This window comes from Fundulus heteroclitus, chromosome 4, assembly GCF_011125445.2.
Source record: "Fundulus heteroclitus isolate FHET01 chromosome 4, MU-UCD_Fhet_4.1, whole genome shotgun sequence".
Classification (NCBI taxonomy): Eukaryota; Metazoa; Chordata; class Actinopteri; order Cyprinodontiformes; family Fundulidae; genus Fundulus; species Fundulus heteroclitus.
Window position 1 is genome coordinate 10566926 of NC_046364.1, and position 22549 is coordinate 10589474.

The 22549-nt window shown below is 42.3% G+C and overlaps 1 protein-coding gene across 6 annotated transcripts in view; it reads left to right on the plus strand.

Annotated features, from left to right (window-relative positions):
* Nucleotides 1-3276: 3276 nt before the first annotated feature.
* chd9 (chromodomain helicase DNA binding protein 9) overlaps nucleotides 3277-22549 on the plus strand; it is a 108541-nt gene continuing 89268 nt past the window's right edge. For 4 of the 6 annotated variants that reach the window (XM_036136039.1, XM_036136041.1, XM_036136042.1 and 1 more), the window contains exons 1-2: nucleotides 3278-3568; nucleotides 11685-13331. In XM_036136039.1, coding sequence (XP_035991932.1) covers nucleotides 11790-13331 — 1542 coding nt within the window. In that variant the 5' untranslated portion in view covers nucleotides 3278-3568; nucleotides 11685-11789. Of the gene's footprint in view, nucleotides 3569-11684; nucleotides 13332-22549 lie in introns of those variants that run through there. The other 2 variants (XM_036136038.1, XM_012881961.3) reach the window with 2 other exon arrangements.

The following is a 22549-nucleotide window of genomic DNA, read 5'->3' on the forward strand; positions in this document are numbered from 1 at the left end:
GTTTGGTAGTGACTAGACTGGCCTCAGACAGATTAAAATCTCTAGATCTGCCCTGAAGTGGTTCCTAAAATTGTTTGCAAATATAGGGAATTGTTCATTAAGATGTTATAATCTAAACTACTACACTGTTCCACAAGGCTCAAATATAGGTCCTAAACCTTTTAATTACGTGCTACCGGTGGGTGATGTATTTGATGATCAGGAGATGTAGCATTAACTTTCAGAGCTATGCTGATGATGCCCAGTTTTAAACTGCAGTGTTTCCTGTTGATTGCATACCCGCTGTTACAATTTGTAACTTTGTTTCAGAAGTTAAGAAACAGAAGATAAATTCTTTCAGCTCAATCACAGAATTAAAGTTTCAGTTATTCCCACCGACATTCATAGAGAGAAATTCACATTCCAGCTTTGAAAACTGGTTATGAATCCTTCATATAGGGTAAGAAAACCCCCGGTGTCATTTTTGATTTAAACTTAAGTTTCACTAACTGCACTAAATTGGTTTGAAAAAGTACATTTTATAATCTGATGAATATCGCCACAGTGCAACCGTTTCTCTTCCAGTCCAATGCAGAAACTTCATGCTTTCATAGGTTATTGTAATACTCTGCTCTCTGGTCTTTTCTAAAAGAACTTTAGCTCCGTTACAGCTACTTCAAAACTCAGCTGCGAGAATGCTGACCAGGACCAGAAAGGGAGCTCACTTCAGAGCCAAATCCTTGCATTGGTTCCCTGTCCATTTAGAATTGATTTTAAGTGGTATTTAAAACTCTTCATAGTATAATTTCCTGATTTGTTTCAGTCCCACAGGTCCTCCTGATCCCATGTGCTGAAAAGGGTCATCTATACCTAGAGTGAGAAGTCAAACACTAAAGCAAACTAAAGCAAGTCTTGATTCTTAGTTAATTCAATCTATGGCAAGACAGTTTTATTGTGGTTCAGGTTAATAATTGTGGCAAGTCAATTTTTTGTTGATTTTCATTTTTGATCTTAATGTTTCCTATTTTGCAGTCATTCAATAAATTAGAACGTGTGTTCCCATGTGGCTCAATTATCTGATTCAAAGTACAGTTTAAGCAGGTATTAATTGAGTGATACATTTTTATAAAGCCCACGTGTCTGAATTAAATGTTAGTTAATTGGCTCTGATGTAATACTCTAATCTTAAATGTTGTATTTTCATTAGCTATAAGCAGAAAATCACCATGATTAACAGAAATAAAGCCTTGCAAAGTCTGTGGGTAATTCATCTATATAATGCATTTCACTTTAAATTAAAGTTACTGAAATAAATGAACTTTGTAATAATATTCTAATTTATTGAACATAATATATTTAATTATACTTGAGCTACCTCATTCTATTTCCACATTTCTTCTTCTCTGTTATTTTTCATTTTGTTTTATTAGCAATAAATTAGTTTCATCTGTTTACTTGTGATCATTTTTAATGTGTGTCTCCCTAGCGGTTATGTGTCTGTTTCGCCTGTTTTTAACCCATGCAAAGCACCTGGTTACACCCGGCTGTACAAAGGGGGCTCGGGAAATAGTTTTGAAATATGGATTGAAAGTAAATTTAGAATTTCATTTGGAAATAAAGAAGGTCTGGGGGAAGAGTGCAGAGGCAAGCAATCCAAGTTGCTTGAGGTCCAGTACCAATCAGAGGAGTCGTGCCATCTGCTGGTGTTGGTCCTCTGTGTTTTATTAAGTCCAAAGTCAGCACAGCTTTCTGCTAGGACATTTTTTCCATCACCTGATGCTTCCCTCTGCTGGCAACCATTACGGAGATGTTGATTTCACTTCTCTGTAGGACTTGGCACCTGTCCATGCCATGCTGCAAATCTGCTATGATAACCATGCCGTCCCTGTGCTGGATTGGCCAGCAAACTGACCAGAAGATGCTCTATGTCTGCGGAAGGTTATCTCGAGATGGACAGATCTATAATGGGCCTGGTCCCACCAGTTAGCCTCACCACGCACACACCTGCAGTACAACGCACAATTTCCATGATTCCATTCATCACCAGAGGCAGGAAGCAGTACGTTGGCAGTCAGCTAGTGAGTGTAAATCACTGAGCTATATAATACACTGGAGTGCTGATTTTGCCAAAAAACTGAAGTCACTGGCCGCCATCTTGCTCCTCCCTACTCTCACAGAATCCCATAGGATTTGGTTGCAACAAAAAGCAGTTTTCTGGCTGTGTGAAAACGTTTCACAGGTAATTCTACAGTCAGTGGATGTACTAACACTATCAACTACTAGGAAATTATATGCTGAAATATTTTACATGTCATTCATATTAAATATACATATATGTATATATAAATATTTGTACATGTATATATGTATACATATATGTAAATATATGTTTTTTGTATATTGTTATTTATATATTTATAAATGTTATATATGTATATTTAAATGAATAAAATGCTAAATATTTCAGCACATGACTTTCTCAGTTCTTGATAATTTTAGAACATAACATAAAAGTATATGGCATTTGACATTTTAAAAGTTTTAAGCCACCCCTGAACATGAGAAAATCCTCGTTATTCGATGCTGTAGCGCACATATTCCCTAGTTACTGGAGGAAAATAGGGAGTACCAATATGGCGGCTGGTGGCTTCACATCGATTCGTTCTAACAGCGGGCGATTAGCACTCCAGTGTATTATATAGCTCAGTGGTGTAAATTGCATGGGGTGCTGATGTCCTGCCATATCAAAGCAAAAAAATATTTCAGATGATGCAGGCAGAGTGGCAGTCAATCAGATTAAAAACTTCTAACAGATATAAAAACGTATTTGCCTTTTGCAACTGTGAAAGTTGATAATTGCAGACCACCACAGCTGTGTCCCCCGAGGCTTGAGGATCGCAGGAGTCAAATTGCAGCTCAAGCACAAGCGGTTGAACCCCTTGGATCTTAGATTAACTCCAATACTTGAGAATCCATGTTGAAATCTGACATTTTATTCGCCTGGCAGTGTTTACTAATGCCAGTAATACTTTTGCAAAGCACTGCCAAGTTGTTACATACCCGGCAGTGTTTTTATTTTATTTTTAAATTGTCATCACCTCTGTTCACCAGTAGAGGTCAGTGTGCACCCACAGCGAGGATCGTGGCTTTAACTTGTGTGACGTTCGCATTTTGAAGACGCTCCGGTCCATGTGCGAAAGTAAAACCTCTCCGGATTGGCTGTGGCGCAGACGCGGCCATCTTATGCACTCTGTCAACACAGTGACCATCCAGCTGATAACCTGATTTAATCAGCCGATCTCAGGGGGGCGGCCGGGGGCGCGCAGTCCGCCTCGGTACGCGTACGCGGCACACGGGAGCTCCATTTCCCGTCAGATCGAGGTAGTTCGGCAAAAGTGCGGCCCGTCCAATCACAGAGAGAGTCACTAATATGCAAATGCGCTGTTATCGCCGTCACGTCAGCAGCGCCAGAGCCGCTGCGCCGTGGTCGCCAGCAGGAGTACAACTAACAACACGGCTCCAACTTCGCCCGACAGCACTCTGCCTACGCGGACGCCCGGAGTCGCGCTTTTTCGAGGGTTACTTCCAGGTAAGAAGCGAGAAGCTGGTTCAGCCGCGGCGCGCGGCACAATCTGGACTCGAGCGGTTCCGTTTCATTCAGGCTCCGAGCTGTCACACGTCGGACAGTCAGTCGGCGAGGGTCGGCTCAGCTGTCTGATGACACACCGCCTATCTGAGCGTGTATCCTCCTGCTAGACACGACACCGCCGAGCTGGCAAACTTAAGTTTCCCTTCAGGGCTACCTATTGAAGAAACAAATAATAATAATAACTAAAAACAAATTTTAAAAAAGCAGGTTTTACTTTAAGAGTTTGCTTTAAAGTAGTTCTTCTATCTCGGTGGTGCCGGTGGTCCTGAACTGACAGCGACCGACCAACCGGGCTGAGTCGGACCGGGAACGTTATGTAAATGGAAAGCAGGAGAAATATTAGTTAGTTAGTTTGTTTTCAATGAAAACGAAAGTCGAAGTAGATTTATTATCACGGCCACCATCACTTGACGACCTCTCCATCCATCTTTGGCCTCCTCCTTCCACCATGTCCTCCGTGGTGGAAAGAAAGAGGAGGGGGGAAAAAACCCGTCACGACACCTTTTTGGATCCAAAGTGAAGGGTTTGACCACGTGCGACGCGCCTCCAACCCCCCCCTCCCGTGGTGGTGGGGTGGGGGGATGCGATGTCTCCCCTCCACGCGTGGCGTGGTGTTTCTGCTCGGCCGCGCTGTGCAAGGAGCGCAACACATTGCTGCTCCATTGGCTCGTCAAACAGCGAGCTCACGGGAGCTGAAGCCATTTGCTGGCAGATCAGACGCATCCTGCTCACCCCGGAGTCCAGGTCTGGTTTCTTTTGCTTTAAAAGATCCAAAAAAATAAAAATACTGAAAAGATTTTTTTTTTTTTTTTTTTTGCAGCGATTTGGTCACAAGTTTCTAAATTAAAGTTTCTTTCTTTCAGCCACAGCACATCTACTGCTTACTTTTTTTTTTTTTTTTTATGTGGCCAGTTTTTACACGCGTTTATCCCTGGATTATATTCCCGAAGACGCGGTTTAAACGGATTGACTTTGCGTTGAAGTTTTGCCATTATGCTTCTTTTTTGGTTGGTTTGCGGTTTCGGGGCCCTTTTTTTTTTTTTTTTTTTTTTTTTAAGGGGTCAGATTTATGTTGATGTGCTGCACGAACTGCACGTGCGTGTACGTCATGAGGACGAGGGAAACAGCTGGAAACCCACGCAGGAGGAACAGAGTCTATGCCTGAGGCCAGCTGGGAGACGTTTAATTCAGTTATCGGTGGACATACTGATTCCGGTTCGGATTGCACGGCTCTTTTGGTTGGGTTAATGGTAATATCAAGGCTCATCTCGCTAATAAATCAAACTCATTTTTAGGTATAGTAACATGATGATCAGTTCTACTACTTGTTTTTGGTCTTTAGTTTGTAATCATGACTTAATTGGTATAAAACGCCCCTCCATGACCAATCACCCAGGAGCCCATGTCTCTGGTGACGTCAAGGCAACTCATCAGAGTTGCAGTACCTTGGGAAAGTATTCCTGCCGTTTTAAAAGGATCTCCCCTTTTCTCAGGTTACAGGCACACACATATCTTTCGGAAAACCAACTTCTATTGCAGGTTTTTTTTTAAGCAGGCTTTGACCACGGAGAAACCGAATTTCTGCCTTTTTTTTCAGTCCGCCTAAACGGACAGATAATGTTGACGACAATTTTCCAGTCTACTGGTTATCAATTGGGTTTAGATCTCGAGAAACTTGGACTGGGCCGTTCTACCACGCGAATAGGCTTTGCAATTGGAAAACAATGTACCCTTAATGAACATGCATTTGTGTTTTTTACTTTGGTTTTTCCCTTCATTTGCATTTTTTTTAATCAAGTTTTATCATCAAATGTGTTTGATCAGTTTCGGTTTGTAAATCCAGTTGTTTTGGATGCCTCTGTTGGGCTTTTTACAACGTCTCGGATGTTATTTGAAAGACTGGACTAAATTATTTCTGCTAAATATCCTCTGGAAATACTTTCCTATATCTATTTTATTAGTGGTAATTAACGTTTTTGGGGTTGCAGTCAAAAGGGCAAATATCTGGAATCTCTGTGTTTTTTTTGGGGGACAAACCCAGATGTGTCATTGCAAACAATCGGTGCACATGAATCAATTTATTTTTTTTAATCACTGATCAGATACATTACCAAAAGAAATCAGCGCTTAAGCGACTCACAGACGGTGCATCACTTAAGAGGCAGTGGTTAGTGTGCATCTTCTGATTTTGGATTTCACCTGCATGAGACAAAATCACGTGGATGTTGTTCAAAACAAACACGTTAAACCGTCTCAAAACATTTTCGCCTCTCAGCCGGATTTTATTTCTGATCGCAGCGAGTCGAGGTAACCAGGCATGAAGAAACCGGTGTGAGAGTGTCTGAAGCACTGCCAAAACTAAAACAGGAATGGCTTCATGTTTGCGGCCAGTAGAGCTGATGGAGAACGTGATGTTTAGCCTGTTTGTGTGACAATCAACTCCAAAAGGAAACACAGACTTGTTGTTGAACACATGTTTAGTTTCTGCTTTGACTTAAAATTGTATTAAAGAAGTTGAATTTCACCAGAAAGCTCTGATTGGACCTCTGGACTTAAAGTGCAATACTCTAACAGGGATAGTGTTAAAATGAATGTCGTCCATTGCAAATTATTTGTTGATTTTGTTTCGACCCTGAAAACAGAAAGGCTTCAATGCAAATAATGTTCCCTTCAGTCATGGACTCCTCTTCAATACTCTGGAGGAAGTTTCGTTTGTTGTTAAGGGATCACACTTGTCATGCTTCTTTAACAAGATGAGAACTTGTGTGTGTGTGTGTGTGTGTATATATTACATTGATATTACTTCAATGTGTAGTAATATCCGATACATTCGTATTTAATCAACCACTTTAGCTTGGGTAGAAAGTGGGCAATGGAGACATCAAAAGTGCCAGTCCCAGTGTGGCATCGGGTCTAGCACCTCATGAATAGAGTTGGCAAATCAAGTTGAGAAGACGATAAAGGCAAACTACTACCGTGTTTTTCGGATCATAAGTTGCTCCGGAATATAAGTTGCATACACCAAAAAATGCAGCATAAAGAGGAAAAAAAAAACATATTTAAGTCACACCGGACTATGTCGCATTTATTTAAAAAAATTTCACACAATCCAAGATTTAAAAACTGACATTTAATCTGGTAAGGCAATTTATTCAATTACACCGCTGCTCCCACAACCGGCAGAATAATATGAAACGTACTGTAGGGGCTAAGCCGACGCTTAAAGCCACTGGAGTGTTTTTAAACCGGAATCTTATGGTTGACACACATTTGCCAGGGTGAGATGGTAATTAGGAAATGTCCAAACACTGTTCTTGCAGTTAAGTCAATTTATTGCCCACTTTAGCTTTATTATACAACGAAAGATGATACAAATGGCCAGCTCTGTGGCGACAGCGTTTCCCGGCTAAGCGGTCATAACCGATTTGCCTTTTCCGGTGAAACACACACCCATACACACATCATTTCCTCTCTTACACATATTGGCTTCTACACATACCTGGGAGGTTAAATGGGGTAAATTAGCATAACGAGCCACCAACACGAAAAGTTCTCATCAGCACATTTCAGCGTCATGGCTTATTACGCTAGCCTCGTGAGACCATCCTGATCTCGCGAGCTTTCAAGGTTTCACTCGCAGATCAGTCTGGCTACTCTCCGTTAAAGAAAATTTGGAGCCGTTCACCAAACGAACGTCCAATCAGCGTTGGCTTTGAGGCGGGTTGAGGTGTGACGCAACGGGAAGCGCGACAGTTCAGTCTAAACAACATGGCGGCTTCAGCCGATGAAACTAGCGTTAGCGCGGCTATCGAGCAAGTTTTATCGGAATTACAGAGTATTTCTTTGCTGAGCTAACGAGCCTTTACCTGCAGCAGCAAGAGTAGCTTGGCTTGTGGTTGTGTTTTCGTCGTCGCTCGTAACAGAGCGACGAGGAATCTGATTGGTTCATTTGGCCCGTCAATCACCAACATAGGCCAATCAGCTAACCAGTATTTTCGCCCCTTCCCAAAATTACTTCAACGGAAGGTTTCCAGATGGATATGCGGAGCAAATCTATCTGGCGGAGTCAGGTAATTATTACGCTGAAAGTTGTCAAAATTATGCTGAAATTATGCTGCTACGTGCTAAGCTAACAGTACGACACAGATGTTTAAGAGCAACATAAAGCTCAGGTGCATCAGCAAAGTTGAAAACTGCCCAGACAACAGACCTGTAAGCTAGCGCTAGCTGTTATTAGCTTCACGGACAGCCCAGTAACAGGGTTCTGTCTCGGTCTGGGCTCTGCTTTCAAGCTGCACCACGCAACAATCCGCTGTGTGAATGCAGACTGAAACAGCAAAACAGTATACAAACATCTTTGTTGTCTATAAATTAATGTTTCAACTAAGTTTTAAGTGGTACAGTAGTGGCATATAGTTTTCACAAGCCTACAGCGCCCTCTTGCTGCTGTAGATGGTAACGTTTCCTTCTTGGTTCATGTTGGTCAATATGATTTACCATTTAAAGTGTATATGTAACCATATGTCGCAGGGTCAGCCAAACTATGAAAAAAAAGTGTGACTTATAGTCCAAAAAATATGGTAATTCAAAGCTATGGTGACTGGTGTCCGAAGTTGTTGGTCTACCAAATGTGTTTGATATATTATTGGGAGGATAAGAGAAGAATAACAACTTCTAATAGTGTTGAGGGGAACAGTCAAAATGTGCAGAAGCAGGTTCAGTTCAGAAATCCACTGGAAGCAGGTGGGATATGGAATTATGAAACCAGTTCTAGACCAGGCGATAAAGGGCAAATATCATGCTTTTAAATCCTTCCTATTCATATTCAGTTGTGGTCTATATAAAGTGGAACTGCAATGCTTTGGTGTGGATTATTTGCCAGTGAAGCTCAAGAGACCCCTCTTGTAAGCCATTACCAGCAGCCTCTGAGACCGCGTCTTTTTCATGTTGTTTTGATGGTACTTTGCACGCTACCATCTCCCACGGTGGTTCACTCCACCCCTTTTTGTCCGTTTTGTTTTTAGTTTAATGGCTGAGATACTATTATTTAGCCCAAAACAATCCTTTTTATTCCTAAATTTATTTAAAAAATGTGAGCGGAAGACGCTTCCATTCAGCTTTACATGTTCGAGCCAGAGTCTAACCCAGAGCAAGAGGATAATGATGAGGAAGAACCAGCACAATCAAGACTTCAAATATAAATCACCGCTACGGTTTTGCTCTCAAGAAACTAAAAGTGAGCACATAGCAAGCGATATGATATCTAAAATAAAGTCTGTTAAAATTTCAGAGTTATCAGCAGGATACTGCTTTGCTGTGTCCTTCGTTTCCGTACTCAGAAGGAACTGAGCCCTCGATCAGGTGAAGTCTCTGGGCAGATCCCTCTTCATTACTGGCATTCAACTTTTCAGTGCTTCCAGGGGCCCCAAGCACACTACAAAAGGTATTTAGGGGCTGAAAAAAGTGGATTTTGCACATTATGTCCCCTTCAATTCTGCTTGCATTCACATTAGCTCTTAGACTGGTGTTTGCAATCTGCTTCACAATCTGCTTCACAGCTAGTATGAACGGTCACCTCAAAAAAAAAATCCAATTTCAGCAAAAAATCGGAATTGGGAATCAAGGGTGGCAGTGTGAACGTAGCCTAATAATCACTGGATTGCTTAGCACCAAAATGCATCACAGACTTGTACATCAGTGTGTCAACCATCCAGACCACTCAGGTCTTCTGGCTCAAATCTTCTCTATATACTCAGAACCATGGAGAAGCAGGATTTAGTTATTTTGCTCCACTTCTGGAACTAACTACCAGAGGACTGTAAAAGATCAGAAAAGCTGAGTTCCTTTTAAGTTAAGGTTAGAACCTCATTTGTTTAGTGTTGCGTTTGAATGTTAATGTTTTAGTTTGTAGTCCCTGTCTTATATCTTGACCTGCTGCCACTATTTCACTGCAACGCGCTTTGCTCTGTTTCTGTTTATAATTTAGGGGATATATTTGGGGGGAAATTACATTTAATTTCCAATGAAATGTATTTGTTTCCTGGCACACAGCTGGCTTTTAAGCAAAGACCACAAATATGATTTGTGTTCTGTGGGTTTATCTAAAATTTGTTTTTGGGATCATTTTGTAAAATAACATTTACTTTAAGGATATGGAATAACCAAGTAAAGCTGATTATAAACTGGAAGCTGCTAGTTCTATTGTCTGCACCAAAGCTAGTTGTACATCCACATGGACTGTCCGGGTGTCGACCAAGAATGAACCGCCTAATCCAATACAAACACTTCACAAGTTTGCAGCTACCCGCCTCGTTAAACAAAATGCTTTTAGTAGTTGGTTTGCAGTCAGACGGGATAAAGATTGAGATATTTAGCCACAATAACAAGAAGTGTGTTCGGAGGACTTGAAGTGAGATTTTCAAACCTAACACTCAACCAAGTGTCAAGCAGGGCGGTGGTAACATCATGGTCTGGGCTTGTTCAGCAATCAGTGGTACTGGTGCATCGCAAAACATCAACTCCAGAAAAAGGGCATTGCCAGGACCAGTTGAGGTTTTTTTCTGCAGTATAATATATTTTAGGGGCTCACTCTAATCACTGTGGTTGTTTTTATTATAACATGTTGAAGTCTCTCATATCAAACATCTGAGGACCACAGCTTTATGTCTACAGCTACTGTATATGTAGCATGTTTACTCATTTATGTTATAGCATTGTCATATTACAACCACAGTATTCTATGTATTCTAAGGAGATTTTATGTAATAGACACACACTAAGTGGAACATGGTTGTAAAGTGAAAAGAAAAGCATGCAGCCCATGTGGTTTTGAAAAGGTTTTCCCAAAGCAAATAGTATGTTGCATATGCCAGGAATATGTATCTAGGTTCACTGAGTCGATACTTTGTAGAACCTCCTTTTGCTGGAATAGGAGCTGCAAGTCTTTTGACATGTCTCGACCAGCGTTACATCTAGACACGGACAGTTTTGCCCTTCTTCTTCTTCTTCTTCTTCTTCTTTGGAAAACGGCTCAAACTGGCTAGAGAGCATTTGTGAAGAGTGTTTCGACAGGTTCTCTATTAGACTTGGGTCTGGGCTTTGGTTGGTCCATTCTAATAAATGGATTTGCTGTGATCTGAACCATTTTATTGTACCTCTGGCTGTGTTGTCCTGCTGGAAGCTTTTCTTCCACAATTATCATTTGTTTTGCTTTATCCATCTACCTCTCCTGTGTGTTCCTTGGTCTCCATGCTGCAGTTTGTTTTTGCTCTCTAACAAACCTCTGAGGCCTTCATAGAACAGCTACATAAAAGGAGCTGAATGCAAATCCACATCACAATCCACGGCTATATATATATATATATATATATATATATATATATATATATATATATATATATATATATATATATATATATATATATATATATATATATATATATATATATATATATATATATATATATAAAATTTCCTTTGTTGTTGATGTAATATGGCTACAGTTTTATGTTTTGTATGCTTAATGCCTTTTAAGCTGTTAATATGTACAAACATAGGCTTTAATAAAGCTCAGTGTTAAACATTTAAAAGGGAATATGTGTGTTTGGGCTTCTGAGTGCAAGTCAGCATGTAATGACTGACCTGGGAAAGCTTCTGTCATCTTCCGCTGGTCTGTGGTTGCAGAGCACTCGCATGCATGTGCTCTGAGGGCCTCTTCAGCCTCTGCCCTTTGCTGCTGAAATTCTATCAGCTGTCTGCACCTCCCACACATTCTGCAGTAGCAGAGCAGGGAGCTTCAATGCTTTTGAAGGTGGGGGGTTGACGTACGTGTGTTTGTGTGCACTTCAGTGTGTGTGTGTGTGTTTTTGTGAAAGGGGTGGGGGGTACAGGAAGAAGCACCTGCTGGTGGAGGGTTTACACCAGCTGCTTTGCTCCACACATGCAAAGAATTATTGATGGATTAATGAACCCAAATTGTCAATAAATATTTACCAAAAAGGAGTTGTGCGGTTTTGGATTGATTGTTTTTTTTTTTTTCTGTCTACTTCTCTGACAGGAAAACAACACAATGGAGATGCTCTAACTGTGACCGCTCACTCGCTGGGGCCATCTTGGATCCAGAGGTGCTCCCAAGGGATCCCATCCCCCTCGGATTTCCGCAATGGACTTTTTTGACGACCCCACCCTCTTTGTGGGGGGTTTGGAAGAGCTGGATGAAGATGGTTTCCATGCGGCACCATCGCTTGTGGACGAGCTCAACCTCAGTGCCGGGTTTGAACCCCTGCAAGTAGAGGCGCTTGGCCCGGGGAAGCATCAAGAGATGATGCCACCTGTCTCGTCCCAACAAGCTGTGCCCGGTTACACTCAGCCGATGGGTCATTATACGGCTGTTAAGGCACAGAATACTCTGGGGCAGGTATTTTCTAGCTCTCGGAGCACAGGTTGCGACGTGGGTCCTGAGCAACATGGCCAGTACCACAATGCCACCATTAGCCAAGTACCTCAACCTAATGGGCTGTTCTGTAGTACTGGAAGCCCAATGTGGAGCAACCAAGACCAAAATGGGAATGTGTTTCACCATGTATCTCAACCACAACAACAACAACAACAACAGACACTTTGTCATCAGTACCTGCACAACCAGCCACTTCATGGCAGACAAAGTACTCAACAGCAGCACCATTCAGGTCATCAGCAAGTGGAGCAGCAGCAGAGAATCCAACAGCTACAACGACAGCACAGTCATCAGCAACAGCTTCTAAACCAGCACCAACAAATGACCACAGCAAGCGTTTGCCTGCAGCAGCAGCAGCAACAGCAGCATCACGCTTTCCCCTTCCACCAGGGAGCTCAGGCCAGCAGCCAGCAACAGGTACTCCATTCTCAGCATCAACTTCCTGTAAGAGACTCCCAGTTTCATTCCAGGACTCTTCCAGTCCAGCCTTATTTGGAACGTCAGAATCCGTCTCTGAGCGGGACATGCTTGCAAACACGTCAGCAGCAGGGAAGCTACCAGTTGGTCAGGGGAGGTCCGGCCTTCTCGGGATCAGGACTCGAAGACTCCCACCTGTCATTCCCCATACATTCTTCGTCTGCAGTTCACTCCTTGCCTACGTGCTCTGTCAGTTCAGCTCATGCCTACCAAGCGGCCGAGTTCCCTGCCTACCCCGGAGAGCCAGAAATACCCAGTCTTAGTCAGCAGTCTTCATGTAGGCCCATCACTACTGCGCCGGTTACTACTACAGTGCCTAGGCTGCCTGAGACGGCATGCCAGTTCCAGTCTGCAGCGCACGTGGGTCAGCTGCAGTCTGGGACAACAGTTAGCCAGGCAGACGAGTGTCCCTTCAGAGCCCTGCGCTGCTCCGGAGAAACCCAGGGAGTCTGCAAGTCGTCGGAGATGTTCGGCGAGTCGGCGAGTTGTTATCCAAGCATGACAAACCACCTGCCCTCTGAGCAGCATATGAGCTGCGGGGTTATTAACACTAACGGGTACCAAGCGTTTGGAGGCACTATCCTGCCATCCGAGGCCCAGGACGGAGACTTGGAAGGCCTGGATCCTCCTGACCTCTTGCCTGACCTACTCCCCCAGCTGGAGGACGCTCTCAGGCAACAGGATGAATCCAGCTGTTCTTGGGTTGATTCCAATCAGAAGAAGGGGCATGAAAACAGGAAGCCAACAGCTGCAGAATGCAAGGATGAGAAGGTACAAATTTTACTTTGTATTAAAGTATTTGTCTGGTGTCATCATGTGGTACCCTCTAAGCTATGCTGCATGGGCAGGCACGGGATTCTAAGGGTTTGGTAACCTTAATTAAAATAGCTTGGTGTCAAAATGAATTAAAAGCAAAACTGTATTTGATCTACTCTTATTTTAAACGGCAACAGTAGGCTTAAATGTTGCTTTTCTAACATGGTGTAGCGTATTGTTTATTACAGTCACATTTGTTATAGAATAGGATGGAAATAGAAATCTCCTTTGTTGTCAGACAGTGGGGGAAATTGAGGTGTACCAGCAGCAAAGTGAAAGTCAAATTAAAGCATGCAGTTACACACACACACACAGCTCAAAGAATAAGAGACTGTACAGTAAAGGCACATTTATGACAAAAGAAATGTTGTACAGTTATTAAAATGGCGTACTCAGAATAAAGATTTAATAACCTTTACTAAGTAAGGCAATAAAAAAAACATGCATGTAAATTTATTCTTAAAAACAGTTTCCAAGACTGAAAAAGACTGAGTTTGTTGGGAGCAGTGATGGTTATAAAGTCTTAACAGCTGCTGGGAGGAAGGGATCTGTGATAACGCTCGTTTGAGCATTTAGGATGCAGCAGTTTGTCGCTGGAGGAACTGCAACAGCTTCACGCAAGGGGTGAGACATTGTCTAACAGTAATGAGAATTTTTGCCAGAGTCCTCTTTCTCCTACCACCTGCATTGGATTGAGGGGACATCTTAGGACAGAGCTGGTCTTCCTGAAGAGCTTATCTAACTGCTTCTTCTTGGTGGTAGACAAGCTGCTGCTCAAACAAACAGCTGCTCATAAGAGTTGCTTGTTGTAGGTGCAGCTTAATTAATATAAGTTCAATTCAGTTTATGTATGTTGAACACAAGAAGCGTCATGTCGAGGCATTTTATAAAAAGGTTAAATTATATATTCCGAGTCTAAATACACAGTAAATCAAATGAAGTACAGTTCAATCATAGACAGGTTACACTGAATGACACGGTCTAATCATATCTAAAACGCCACCCCAGACTGTGTAAGTCGCCTTATAATGGAAATTAGTCAAACCTTTTCAATGCAAAGGAAGCCCGGCCATTTCATTAATGTTGAAGTCGTTGTTTGCAGCAATCCCTCCCGAGCAAGCAATCAATGCGGTCAATGGAAGACATAAAGGAAGGAAGAAAATGCTAGACAATGATCCAAGAGCGCAACAGTCAGAGGACACGGGCCTTATAGGCAGGAGGAACTCCGCCAGTGGTCCAGTCTAGGACAGAAAAATAGTTAAACAGAGAGTTACTGAGCTAGTAGTAAACTTTTCTAAATCCTACGTTAACTAACAGTCACCTTGACTGAAAAAGTATTGAAGCCTTCTTTCGTCAGTTGACGAAACAAAGCTGCAGCAACAGGTGTGTGGGGGGGGGTGACACTGGTTGTCTCTGGCACTTTCACTACCATTAGGGGGATTTTAAACCTTAGGAACAGGATGTCAGAAAAAATTACGGGTTTGGAAACTGGGTTTTAAAACCCATGTATACCTTGTTGTCACGAACGGGCCCAAGCATACTCTCGGCACACACCTGTACTCACTGCTCTTCATCCCGTTTCCTGAACTTGCACATTATCGCAGCTAACTAAGAGAATAGACGTACGGGCCTAAGATGATTTTTCTTATTTATTTATTTTTCTCCCTTGTGTTTCATGGCACGGACACTGCTTATTTGTGTAATGTTTGACCATCCGAGGCAGAACCTGCGCCTCTCTGCCTGGAAACCTGCAATCACTGGTGCAAGTGGGGGGAAGGTGGATATTAGGTGGTTCCTACAGCAGTTTGAAAGGCTTTCGACATGATAATGGTCAGTCTAGCCCAGCCTGTCTATCTGCTCTGTGCGCCGACAGCAGGTCAGGCCTGATTAGGCTAAGAGTGGCAGGAGTGTCTTCAGGACTTAGCTGTAAGCATACTTAGGGCTATATCAAGATGTGGGTCAGGGCAAGCCAGAGGCACTTGCACACAGCCTCGCTGGAGTGTGGGGGTGGTTGTGCGCTGTTGTGGTTGCTGCCTCAGTTTCTGTGCGTGCGTGCGAGTGCGTGTGCACGTGTGAGAGCAAGCAGTAGGAAAAGAGCTCGCTGTAGGAGAGTGGTTAGCACTTGAGAGACGCGGGGGGAGGGTGGGGGGGGGGAGGTTGGGAGATGGAGAGGGCAGCAGCTCATGGAAAAAGGAGAGAGCTTAGGAAAGGAAGGATGGGAAGGAAGAGCACGAGAGAGAGAGAGAGAGAGCGAGAGAGAGAGAGAGAGAGAATACAAGTAGAGGGGGAGGTGGAGAGAATGCATTAGCTGGCTGTAACAGGCTTCAGGCGGTTCTTGGACCTCAGTTGGCTGGTAACTTAGCAGCATCCATGCAGCTTCCTGGCCCACGAGTGACACATGACCAGCAGCGCATGCGGCAGGCGTTTCATCTTCCTTCGCGGCTTCAAACAGGACACGGGTCCTTCTTGATATCCTGTGTTTAACTTTTTCTTTTTTTATTCTGGGGAAAAATAAAATAAAAAAATAAAACCAGTATCATGCATGAAGTACTGTATCCAGATGGGATTAAGGCCCATTTTACCATCTGCATGGGTCTTGTGAGAGGACAGATGCAGCATGGGGGCCCTCCTCTGCATCCGTTAACCTGCATGCATGGGAGGCCATCTCCATGGGTCAGGGGAATGATGCAGTGCTGATGTATGGTGCGTGCTACCGTGGCGGCCATTACACCAGGTATTAGTACTTTAAGCGTTGTGGGCATCTACAGCATCTCCGTAAAGCTTGTCGGCAAAGGGAGCCTAAAGTGGCTTAGAATCCCCTGGTAGACGGCTGCACTGACTGTGAACTGGGTAACGCCGTGGATCAACGCCAGCAGATGACAGGGCTCAACTCTGGAACGTTCATAATGGAGCTTAAGAAACTTGGATTCGGTGCCTCTCCAGTCTTTGCGTAGACTGTGTGACCTTGATTTCCAAATAAAATTCAACACTGTCCTTCAGCTGAAAAGATGACTTCAGACCAGTGAGCGACAGTTCAGTCCTATTCCCCCTTAGCCCTGCCCAGTAAGGCACTTTTGATGGCGCTAGATCAAGAGCAGCGTAACAAAAGGAATGGGACAGTCGTACCCCCTGTCCCCATGTCGCTGTGTCTGGAGGACCGTGAAGGACTCTCTCCAGCCGTCCACCTGCCCTGGAGTTTCCACAGTTGTTCCTGTTGCTTGTGCATGTTTTTTTTCCTGCCACTCAACTTCCCATTAACATGCTTGCATACAGCGCCATGAACAGACGGCTTCTTTAGCAATCACACATGACATCCAGGTGAATGGTGTCAGTGTTTGTCTGCTGGGCACTTGTCAGGTTAGCACCCTTTACCAGGATTTTGTAGGTCGTAAAATGACCGTGACATAACATCTCCTCGTTTTAATATCCTTTTAATTTGTTAGAAAGTTAGAATATTACGTAAGACTGAGAAACTGAATCTGCAGCTTTCTTTGGCCGGGAGCCATAATCATTCAAATTAGCAGAAATAAACAGTTGTAATGGATCCATCTGTGTTTAATGAATCTAAGCAATCAGGTTTTCTTTTCTTTTTTTTTCTTTTTTTTACTGAATTTGTAAAATTACTATTTCAGTCGTATTTTATTTGCGACGCACCTGCAGATGTATTAAAACAAAATACCTTCTTTGGAAGAGCTGTATTCTTTTTAGCACAGAAGCTTTGTCACTGCACTTCTGTCTGTTCTGTTAGCATCCTCGTCTTTTCCCACGTCTGCTCTTACATTCGCGCATTTGACTACAAGGTTACAGGAGCAGCTTAAGTGACTCATTTTCGATCTCTAGATGAGGTCCACCTCCTGACAGCATACACCCGTCGCGTCCCACTACTTCTGAAACCAGATCTGCGGCCCTGAGCCAAAAACACAAGTGCTGTTTTGAGTACCCTGACTCTTCTCCAGCAGGTGACAACTACACTTACGGTCTGCCTTAACCGGCGTTCATCCTCGCTGCCCTTTGACTCATCTGTAGAGGTCCCCCGACTGAAACAGAGGGGGGGGCTTGAGGCACAGCCGTGCGCGAGAGCCTCCTCCCCGTCTGTGTCAACATCCAGGCCTGTGTTGTTGCTTACGGGGCTGACTGTGCTATTCATGTGCACCGATGTGTGAAGAGCCTGCTGATGGCGTGTTTGCTGAACAGGCAGGGCACCAGGGGAGAGCGGGCCCACTCTGTACTCCCCCCACAGTGACTGTGACTAATTAGGGTTTCCAGTGACTGTAATGGTCAGCTGCAGATGTGATGAGCAACCCATGGTTTCTGTGTTGCGCGGCTGATTTTTTTTTTTTAGGCGAAATGGCTTCGTCTGTCGTAGCCGGCTCTTAGCTTGTAGTCCCATGATAACAGCCGGGGCCTTCACGCTTGCCTAAAGCAGTGGAGCGACCCTCCCCTGTGCCGGATCGGTGTCTGCGGTGCGTACGTGCACCGCTGTCAGTCTGAAGCCTGACTCTATTCTGTGTCTGGCCAGGAACTCAGACAGGAAGACGGGTGTCTTTGCAAACTTGCACACGTGAAGAGTGTAGAGAAACTGATAATAGCGTTTCATATGCAGGTTTGTTGCTTGTGATTTTTCACATGGTGTCAAAAAAAAGAAGAAATCAGAGACGGCTGTCTTTTGGGCTTCCACTCATGCTTCTCATTTCCTTTAAATGATCCAGCAAAACATTTTTTTCACTAAACAATTTACCTGCATGTCTAAAAATTAAAGCCTGTTTTTCTTTTTTTCTCTTTTTTTACCATTGTTTTGGGGATTTATTGCATACTATGGTAATAAAATGGAAATAAAAACTTGCACTTAAAAGTACAAGCTGTAGGTATGAAGTACCATCCCTGGTATCAAAAGAAAGAAAAAGATAACATGATGCGCTTATTTCATGCATATTGTAATAATATTCAGGAGAATGCAAATATCTGATAGAAGTGAAAGATGTAGAAATTTTAGCCATGATTGGCTGATTGGAGACGGCAATATTGCCACGCAGCTTACCTATCCATTGTAATTATGTGTTAATTGTTTTTGAGAATAAGTCATGTATATATTATTAACATTATCTACACAATTAAATGTCATTTAAAACACGTGGAGCTAAATTTGTTAAGTTGTTTAATATGCAAGCGCAGCATCAATCAATCCAAGATGGGCCTAAAACTGTGCTCAAACATTTTTTTAAGTAGACAGATATTTCTTATTTCATAGGGTTGATTAACGGCTAAGTTTTATGTGAATTTGTTTTTACTAAAGCTTCTCTTTATTAACCCCTAGTTGTCATCTCCTCGGGTTCTGCTGTATGAGAATGAAACGCTTCTGTGTAAATCAAAGGTCCCCATACCTAAGACAACTTTAGCTCATTTATCGCTGAAACAGACGTTTTGGTCGTCACGGTTTTTATTTTAAGCTGTATGTCCGGACCACCTGTTGAGTATGCCCTGTCCAGTTGGGGGCCAGTGTGCATTATTACATAGCCAGACTTCTTTGGGTGTTGATGCCTCCTGCTGACAGCTTATTGTAAATCTACTGACTGGAGGCCTTGGGGCATGCCTGCAACCACTGCAGGATGCAAGAGGGTGCAGTACCTCTGGTGCAGAAAGAATGTGCTCTCCTGTGGAATTTCTGCAGCAAGGGGCTTGCAGAAATGAAGAGGAGCAGAAGGGCTTGCAGTTTTGGGGAAGTTGTCAGAGTAGTCCAGATAATTACAGTACTAGAGTGCATCTTTGCATTGGGAAAGCTTTAGTACCAAAGTCATAGCAGTAAACTATCAGATCTCTATCCATAAACGAAAAGGCATTCCTAGAATATGTCAAGCCAGGTTAATTTTTTGTATTCTGGTTTGATTTATTTTTGCCAGTTATCTTAATGCTATACTAAAAATGTCAAATTTCATATTTGTACATAATCAGAGCTTTTGAGTTGTCTGCTGTCATTGCTGCAGAAAAAAAAGCAAAACCAAAGTGCTGCTTACGCAATGAATGAGAAGACATTTTCATATAATGTTGAGTAGATGCCTAAGTTAAAGTGTGTACAATAAAAAAATAATAAAAATATTAATATATAAAAAAATATAAAAATAATATATTAAAAAAGAAATACTATTTTTCACACTGTTACTAACATAACAAAAAAATAAGAAATAAATAGGAAATAAAGGGTAAAAAATAAACAGGAAATGAAATTCAGAAAATGAACATCTATATTGGAAGAAAATGTATTATCTCCTTTTTACGACCAAAAATACAGAACTCTGTTCAAAGAAGATAGTCAGTGGTCTTTTAGTATTCCAGATGTTTATAATAGGTTTATAAATAGAAATAGAAATATTTCTGCCCAGCCAAATTTGCCTTTCTTGTGATAGACCCATTCCTATTTTTTTATTTACGTTGACCACATGTAAGCTCGGCAAGTTATTGTTTATATTCTCTCTGTTGGTCATATGACTGGTCCTTTGACATTAAATGTCGCTATTTCCAGTATATAATAACTTGTTGCCTGTTTGTTGTTGGATTCCCAAATAATTCATTCTCTCATTATTGGCTGTGAGGATTATGTGATTTTTAAATGGGCTATGAAGACTTCTGGTATCAATTCTTATAAACTGATACTTGTTAGGGCTGAACTATATTAGAATTATGTATTATGTTATTAAGTTGAACAAGAAGGCCGTGCACTGCAAAGGACTCCAACTGCAGCTGATAACGCCAGCGGAGTACCAGCGCTCAGAGAAACAAACCGCAGGTGTTGCGCTCAAAAACAAATCAGAAACGGCACTTAGGTATAGGGCCGGAGTGGGACTCATTTTCAGCCCTGGCGTTTCATGCCTCAGACCGGCCCAGTTAAAGACTTATTATTATTATTATTAAAAATATGCAGAATTATTTCGTATTTCATCCTATTCCCTTTCACTTGTGGGCTTTGAGTATTTACTATCTTTGAATGATTTAAAACAAAAAAACTAACAGATCACTGATATTGTTTGGGAAGGCAGAACCGAACCAATGCTTGTTTGTTCACACACTCTGTAAAACAGCTCGCCTGTTTCTTCCACACTAACGGGAGCAATCCCCTCATCACTACGGGCTCTGCTTCTGACACTAAATCACATTTTTGAAAATGGTCACAATTCTCAGCACAAATGAAATCCTCTCTTTTTACAAAGCCATCTAATAAATTCAGGTCAGTTTCATAAATGTAGAGCTGAATCGTCGCAGGGCACCATTCATACAGAACGGCACCCTACTCTTAATTATATTAATTCTAATATTCACTAATATCCTGCCTGCCCGCTCAGGACTTGTTGGCTCGTGGCTGGTACTTGGTGCTGTATCTTACTTCTGGCTCTGTGGGGCTACAAGTCAAAAATTTCCGCTTGGTTTTGCATCATACTATTATTTAAGCTATGTAACATTACATTATGCGCCACAACATCAAAAAATTAAATGACTTGGTAATTGACTTGTACTGCAGAGCTCAACATCTTTCCTTACCCATTTCATGGTCCTCATTTGACGTTTCACGCTGCAAGCTCATTTTATTGATAAAGCTGCCAAATTTCGCACATTTAACAGTGTCTGTTTTGAAGGCTTTCCTCTTTAATTAAATGAGACGGCGCTAACCGGATCCGTTCTTCCTGCCGACTGCGCGCTCCTGATGCAGGGGGTGCAAATTCTCTCCGAGGTAACTTTGGCATGGCACCACTGCGGTCCTGCTTACGAGCTCAGATAAGCAGATCCCACAAGCACAGCCTCACAAACGGCTGATATGCAGCAGGAGTAACAAACACGCACACCGACACCTGCCCAACTATAAAGGCCTCTGCCCCGCCCATCAAACACTGGTGCGCTCCGATCTCCACCTGGCACGCACAGAGCGGGACCGTGGAACGTCATCTAACCAAAATTGCAAAATGGTACAAAGTTTATCATTATTTTGCTTACAGTTCAGTTTGGATTTTATTTTCTATGCTGCACAGACTTGCTGTGCACAGTAAATCCTGATGCAGCGCGCGGCAGCACATGCGAGCAGCTTCGAGGGAACAGTGGTCGGGACACCCCGGGGGGTCGGAGAGGATTTGATGCCAATGTGCTAAAAATACTCTGTATTTCTTTATCTGTGAAACTGGTAGGAAAGTATCACTTTACAGGATGTTCAGCATTCCTCCTTTTTAAAAGCAGGAGAAAGGCTGTACTTTATTTTTAGGAGTTCTACTTTATTCTCGTAATTTTACACTTTATTCTCAAAATATCATGGCTTTATTTTCATAATTTCCCCCCAAAAATGGAAATAAAATCTCTCCCACCAAAAGGTGGATGCCAGTCTGTGGCAGTCTGGGGGTCACAGGCTGAAAAATTTGGGAACCCCTGTTCTATGCAACAAACATTTAAAAACGACTGCTAAATATAGCATGCCTTTAGTCTATATGGCTTACTTAATAATTTAAGTTTATGTGTCAAAATCAAATAACTGTTTATGGATGATCAATATATTAGTCTTGGAGGAGTAAGTGTTGCTTTGCTGCTTCAAATTAAATATTTTATGTTGCACAGTTTTGTTTGGTTGAGATTTTTGTGCATACTGCATGGTGCCATGAAACCATGCTATGTTTACACAAGTTTATTATACAGTGACAATCTCATAGCGGCCAATGGTTAGTCAGCAGGTGAACGACAAATCTTGCCGAGTAAGAAAAAATGGTGAACAATAGATGTAGACTTTTCACTTTTTTATCTGTCACCTTGCATAATAATGACTGAGTTCTCTATTGTGCTTTTGGTTTGTGGTTGAACCTTTGATTCATCTTTGAGGATTTCAATTTCGAGCTAACGGTTCAATTCATTCCATCAGTGTCTTTTTGTTTGTTTTTATTAATGTATGTGTTGTGTTACATGTCTCTGGTTTTGGATTTGTCCGAGCTAAATACGAGTGCAAATTAAACTTGGCCCCAAAGGCAAGAGAGAATCTGGATTAGTGTTACATTGAGAAGGTTTAATCAGAGATTCATTGTATTTGAAAAAATTTTTTTGAGACTGCAGAATCAGCTCTGGCTTTTAAGTACAGAAGGAATCATGGATATTAGGAGAACTGGTAATGTCTTGCTAGGTCCCATGTGCCATTTCTACTTTAACAGGTC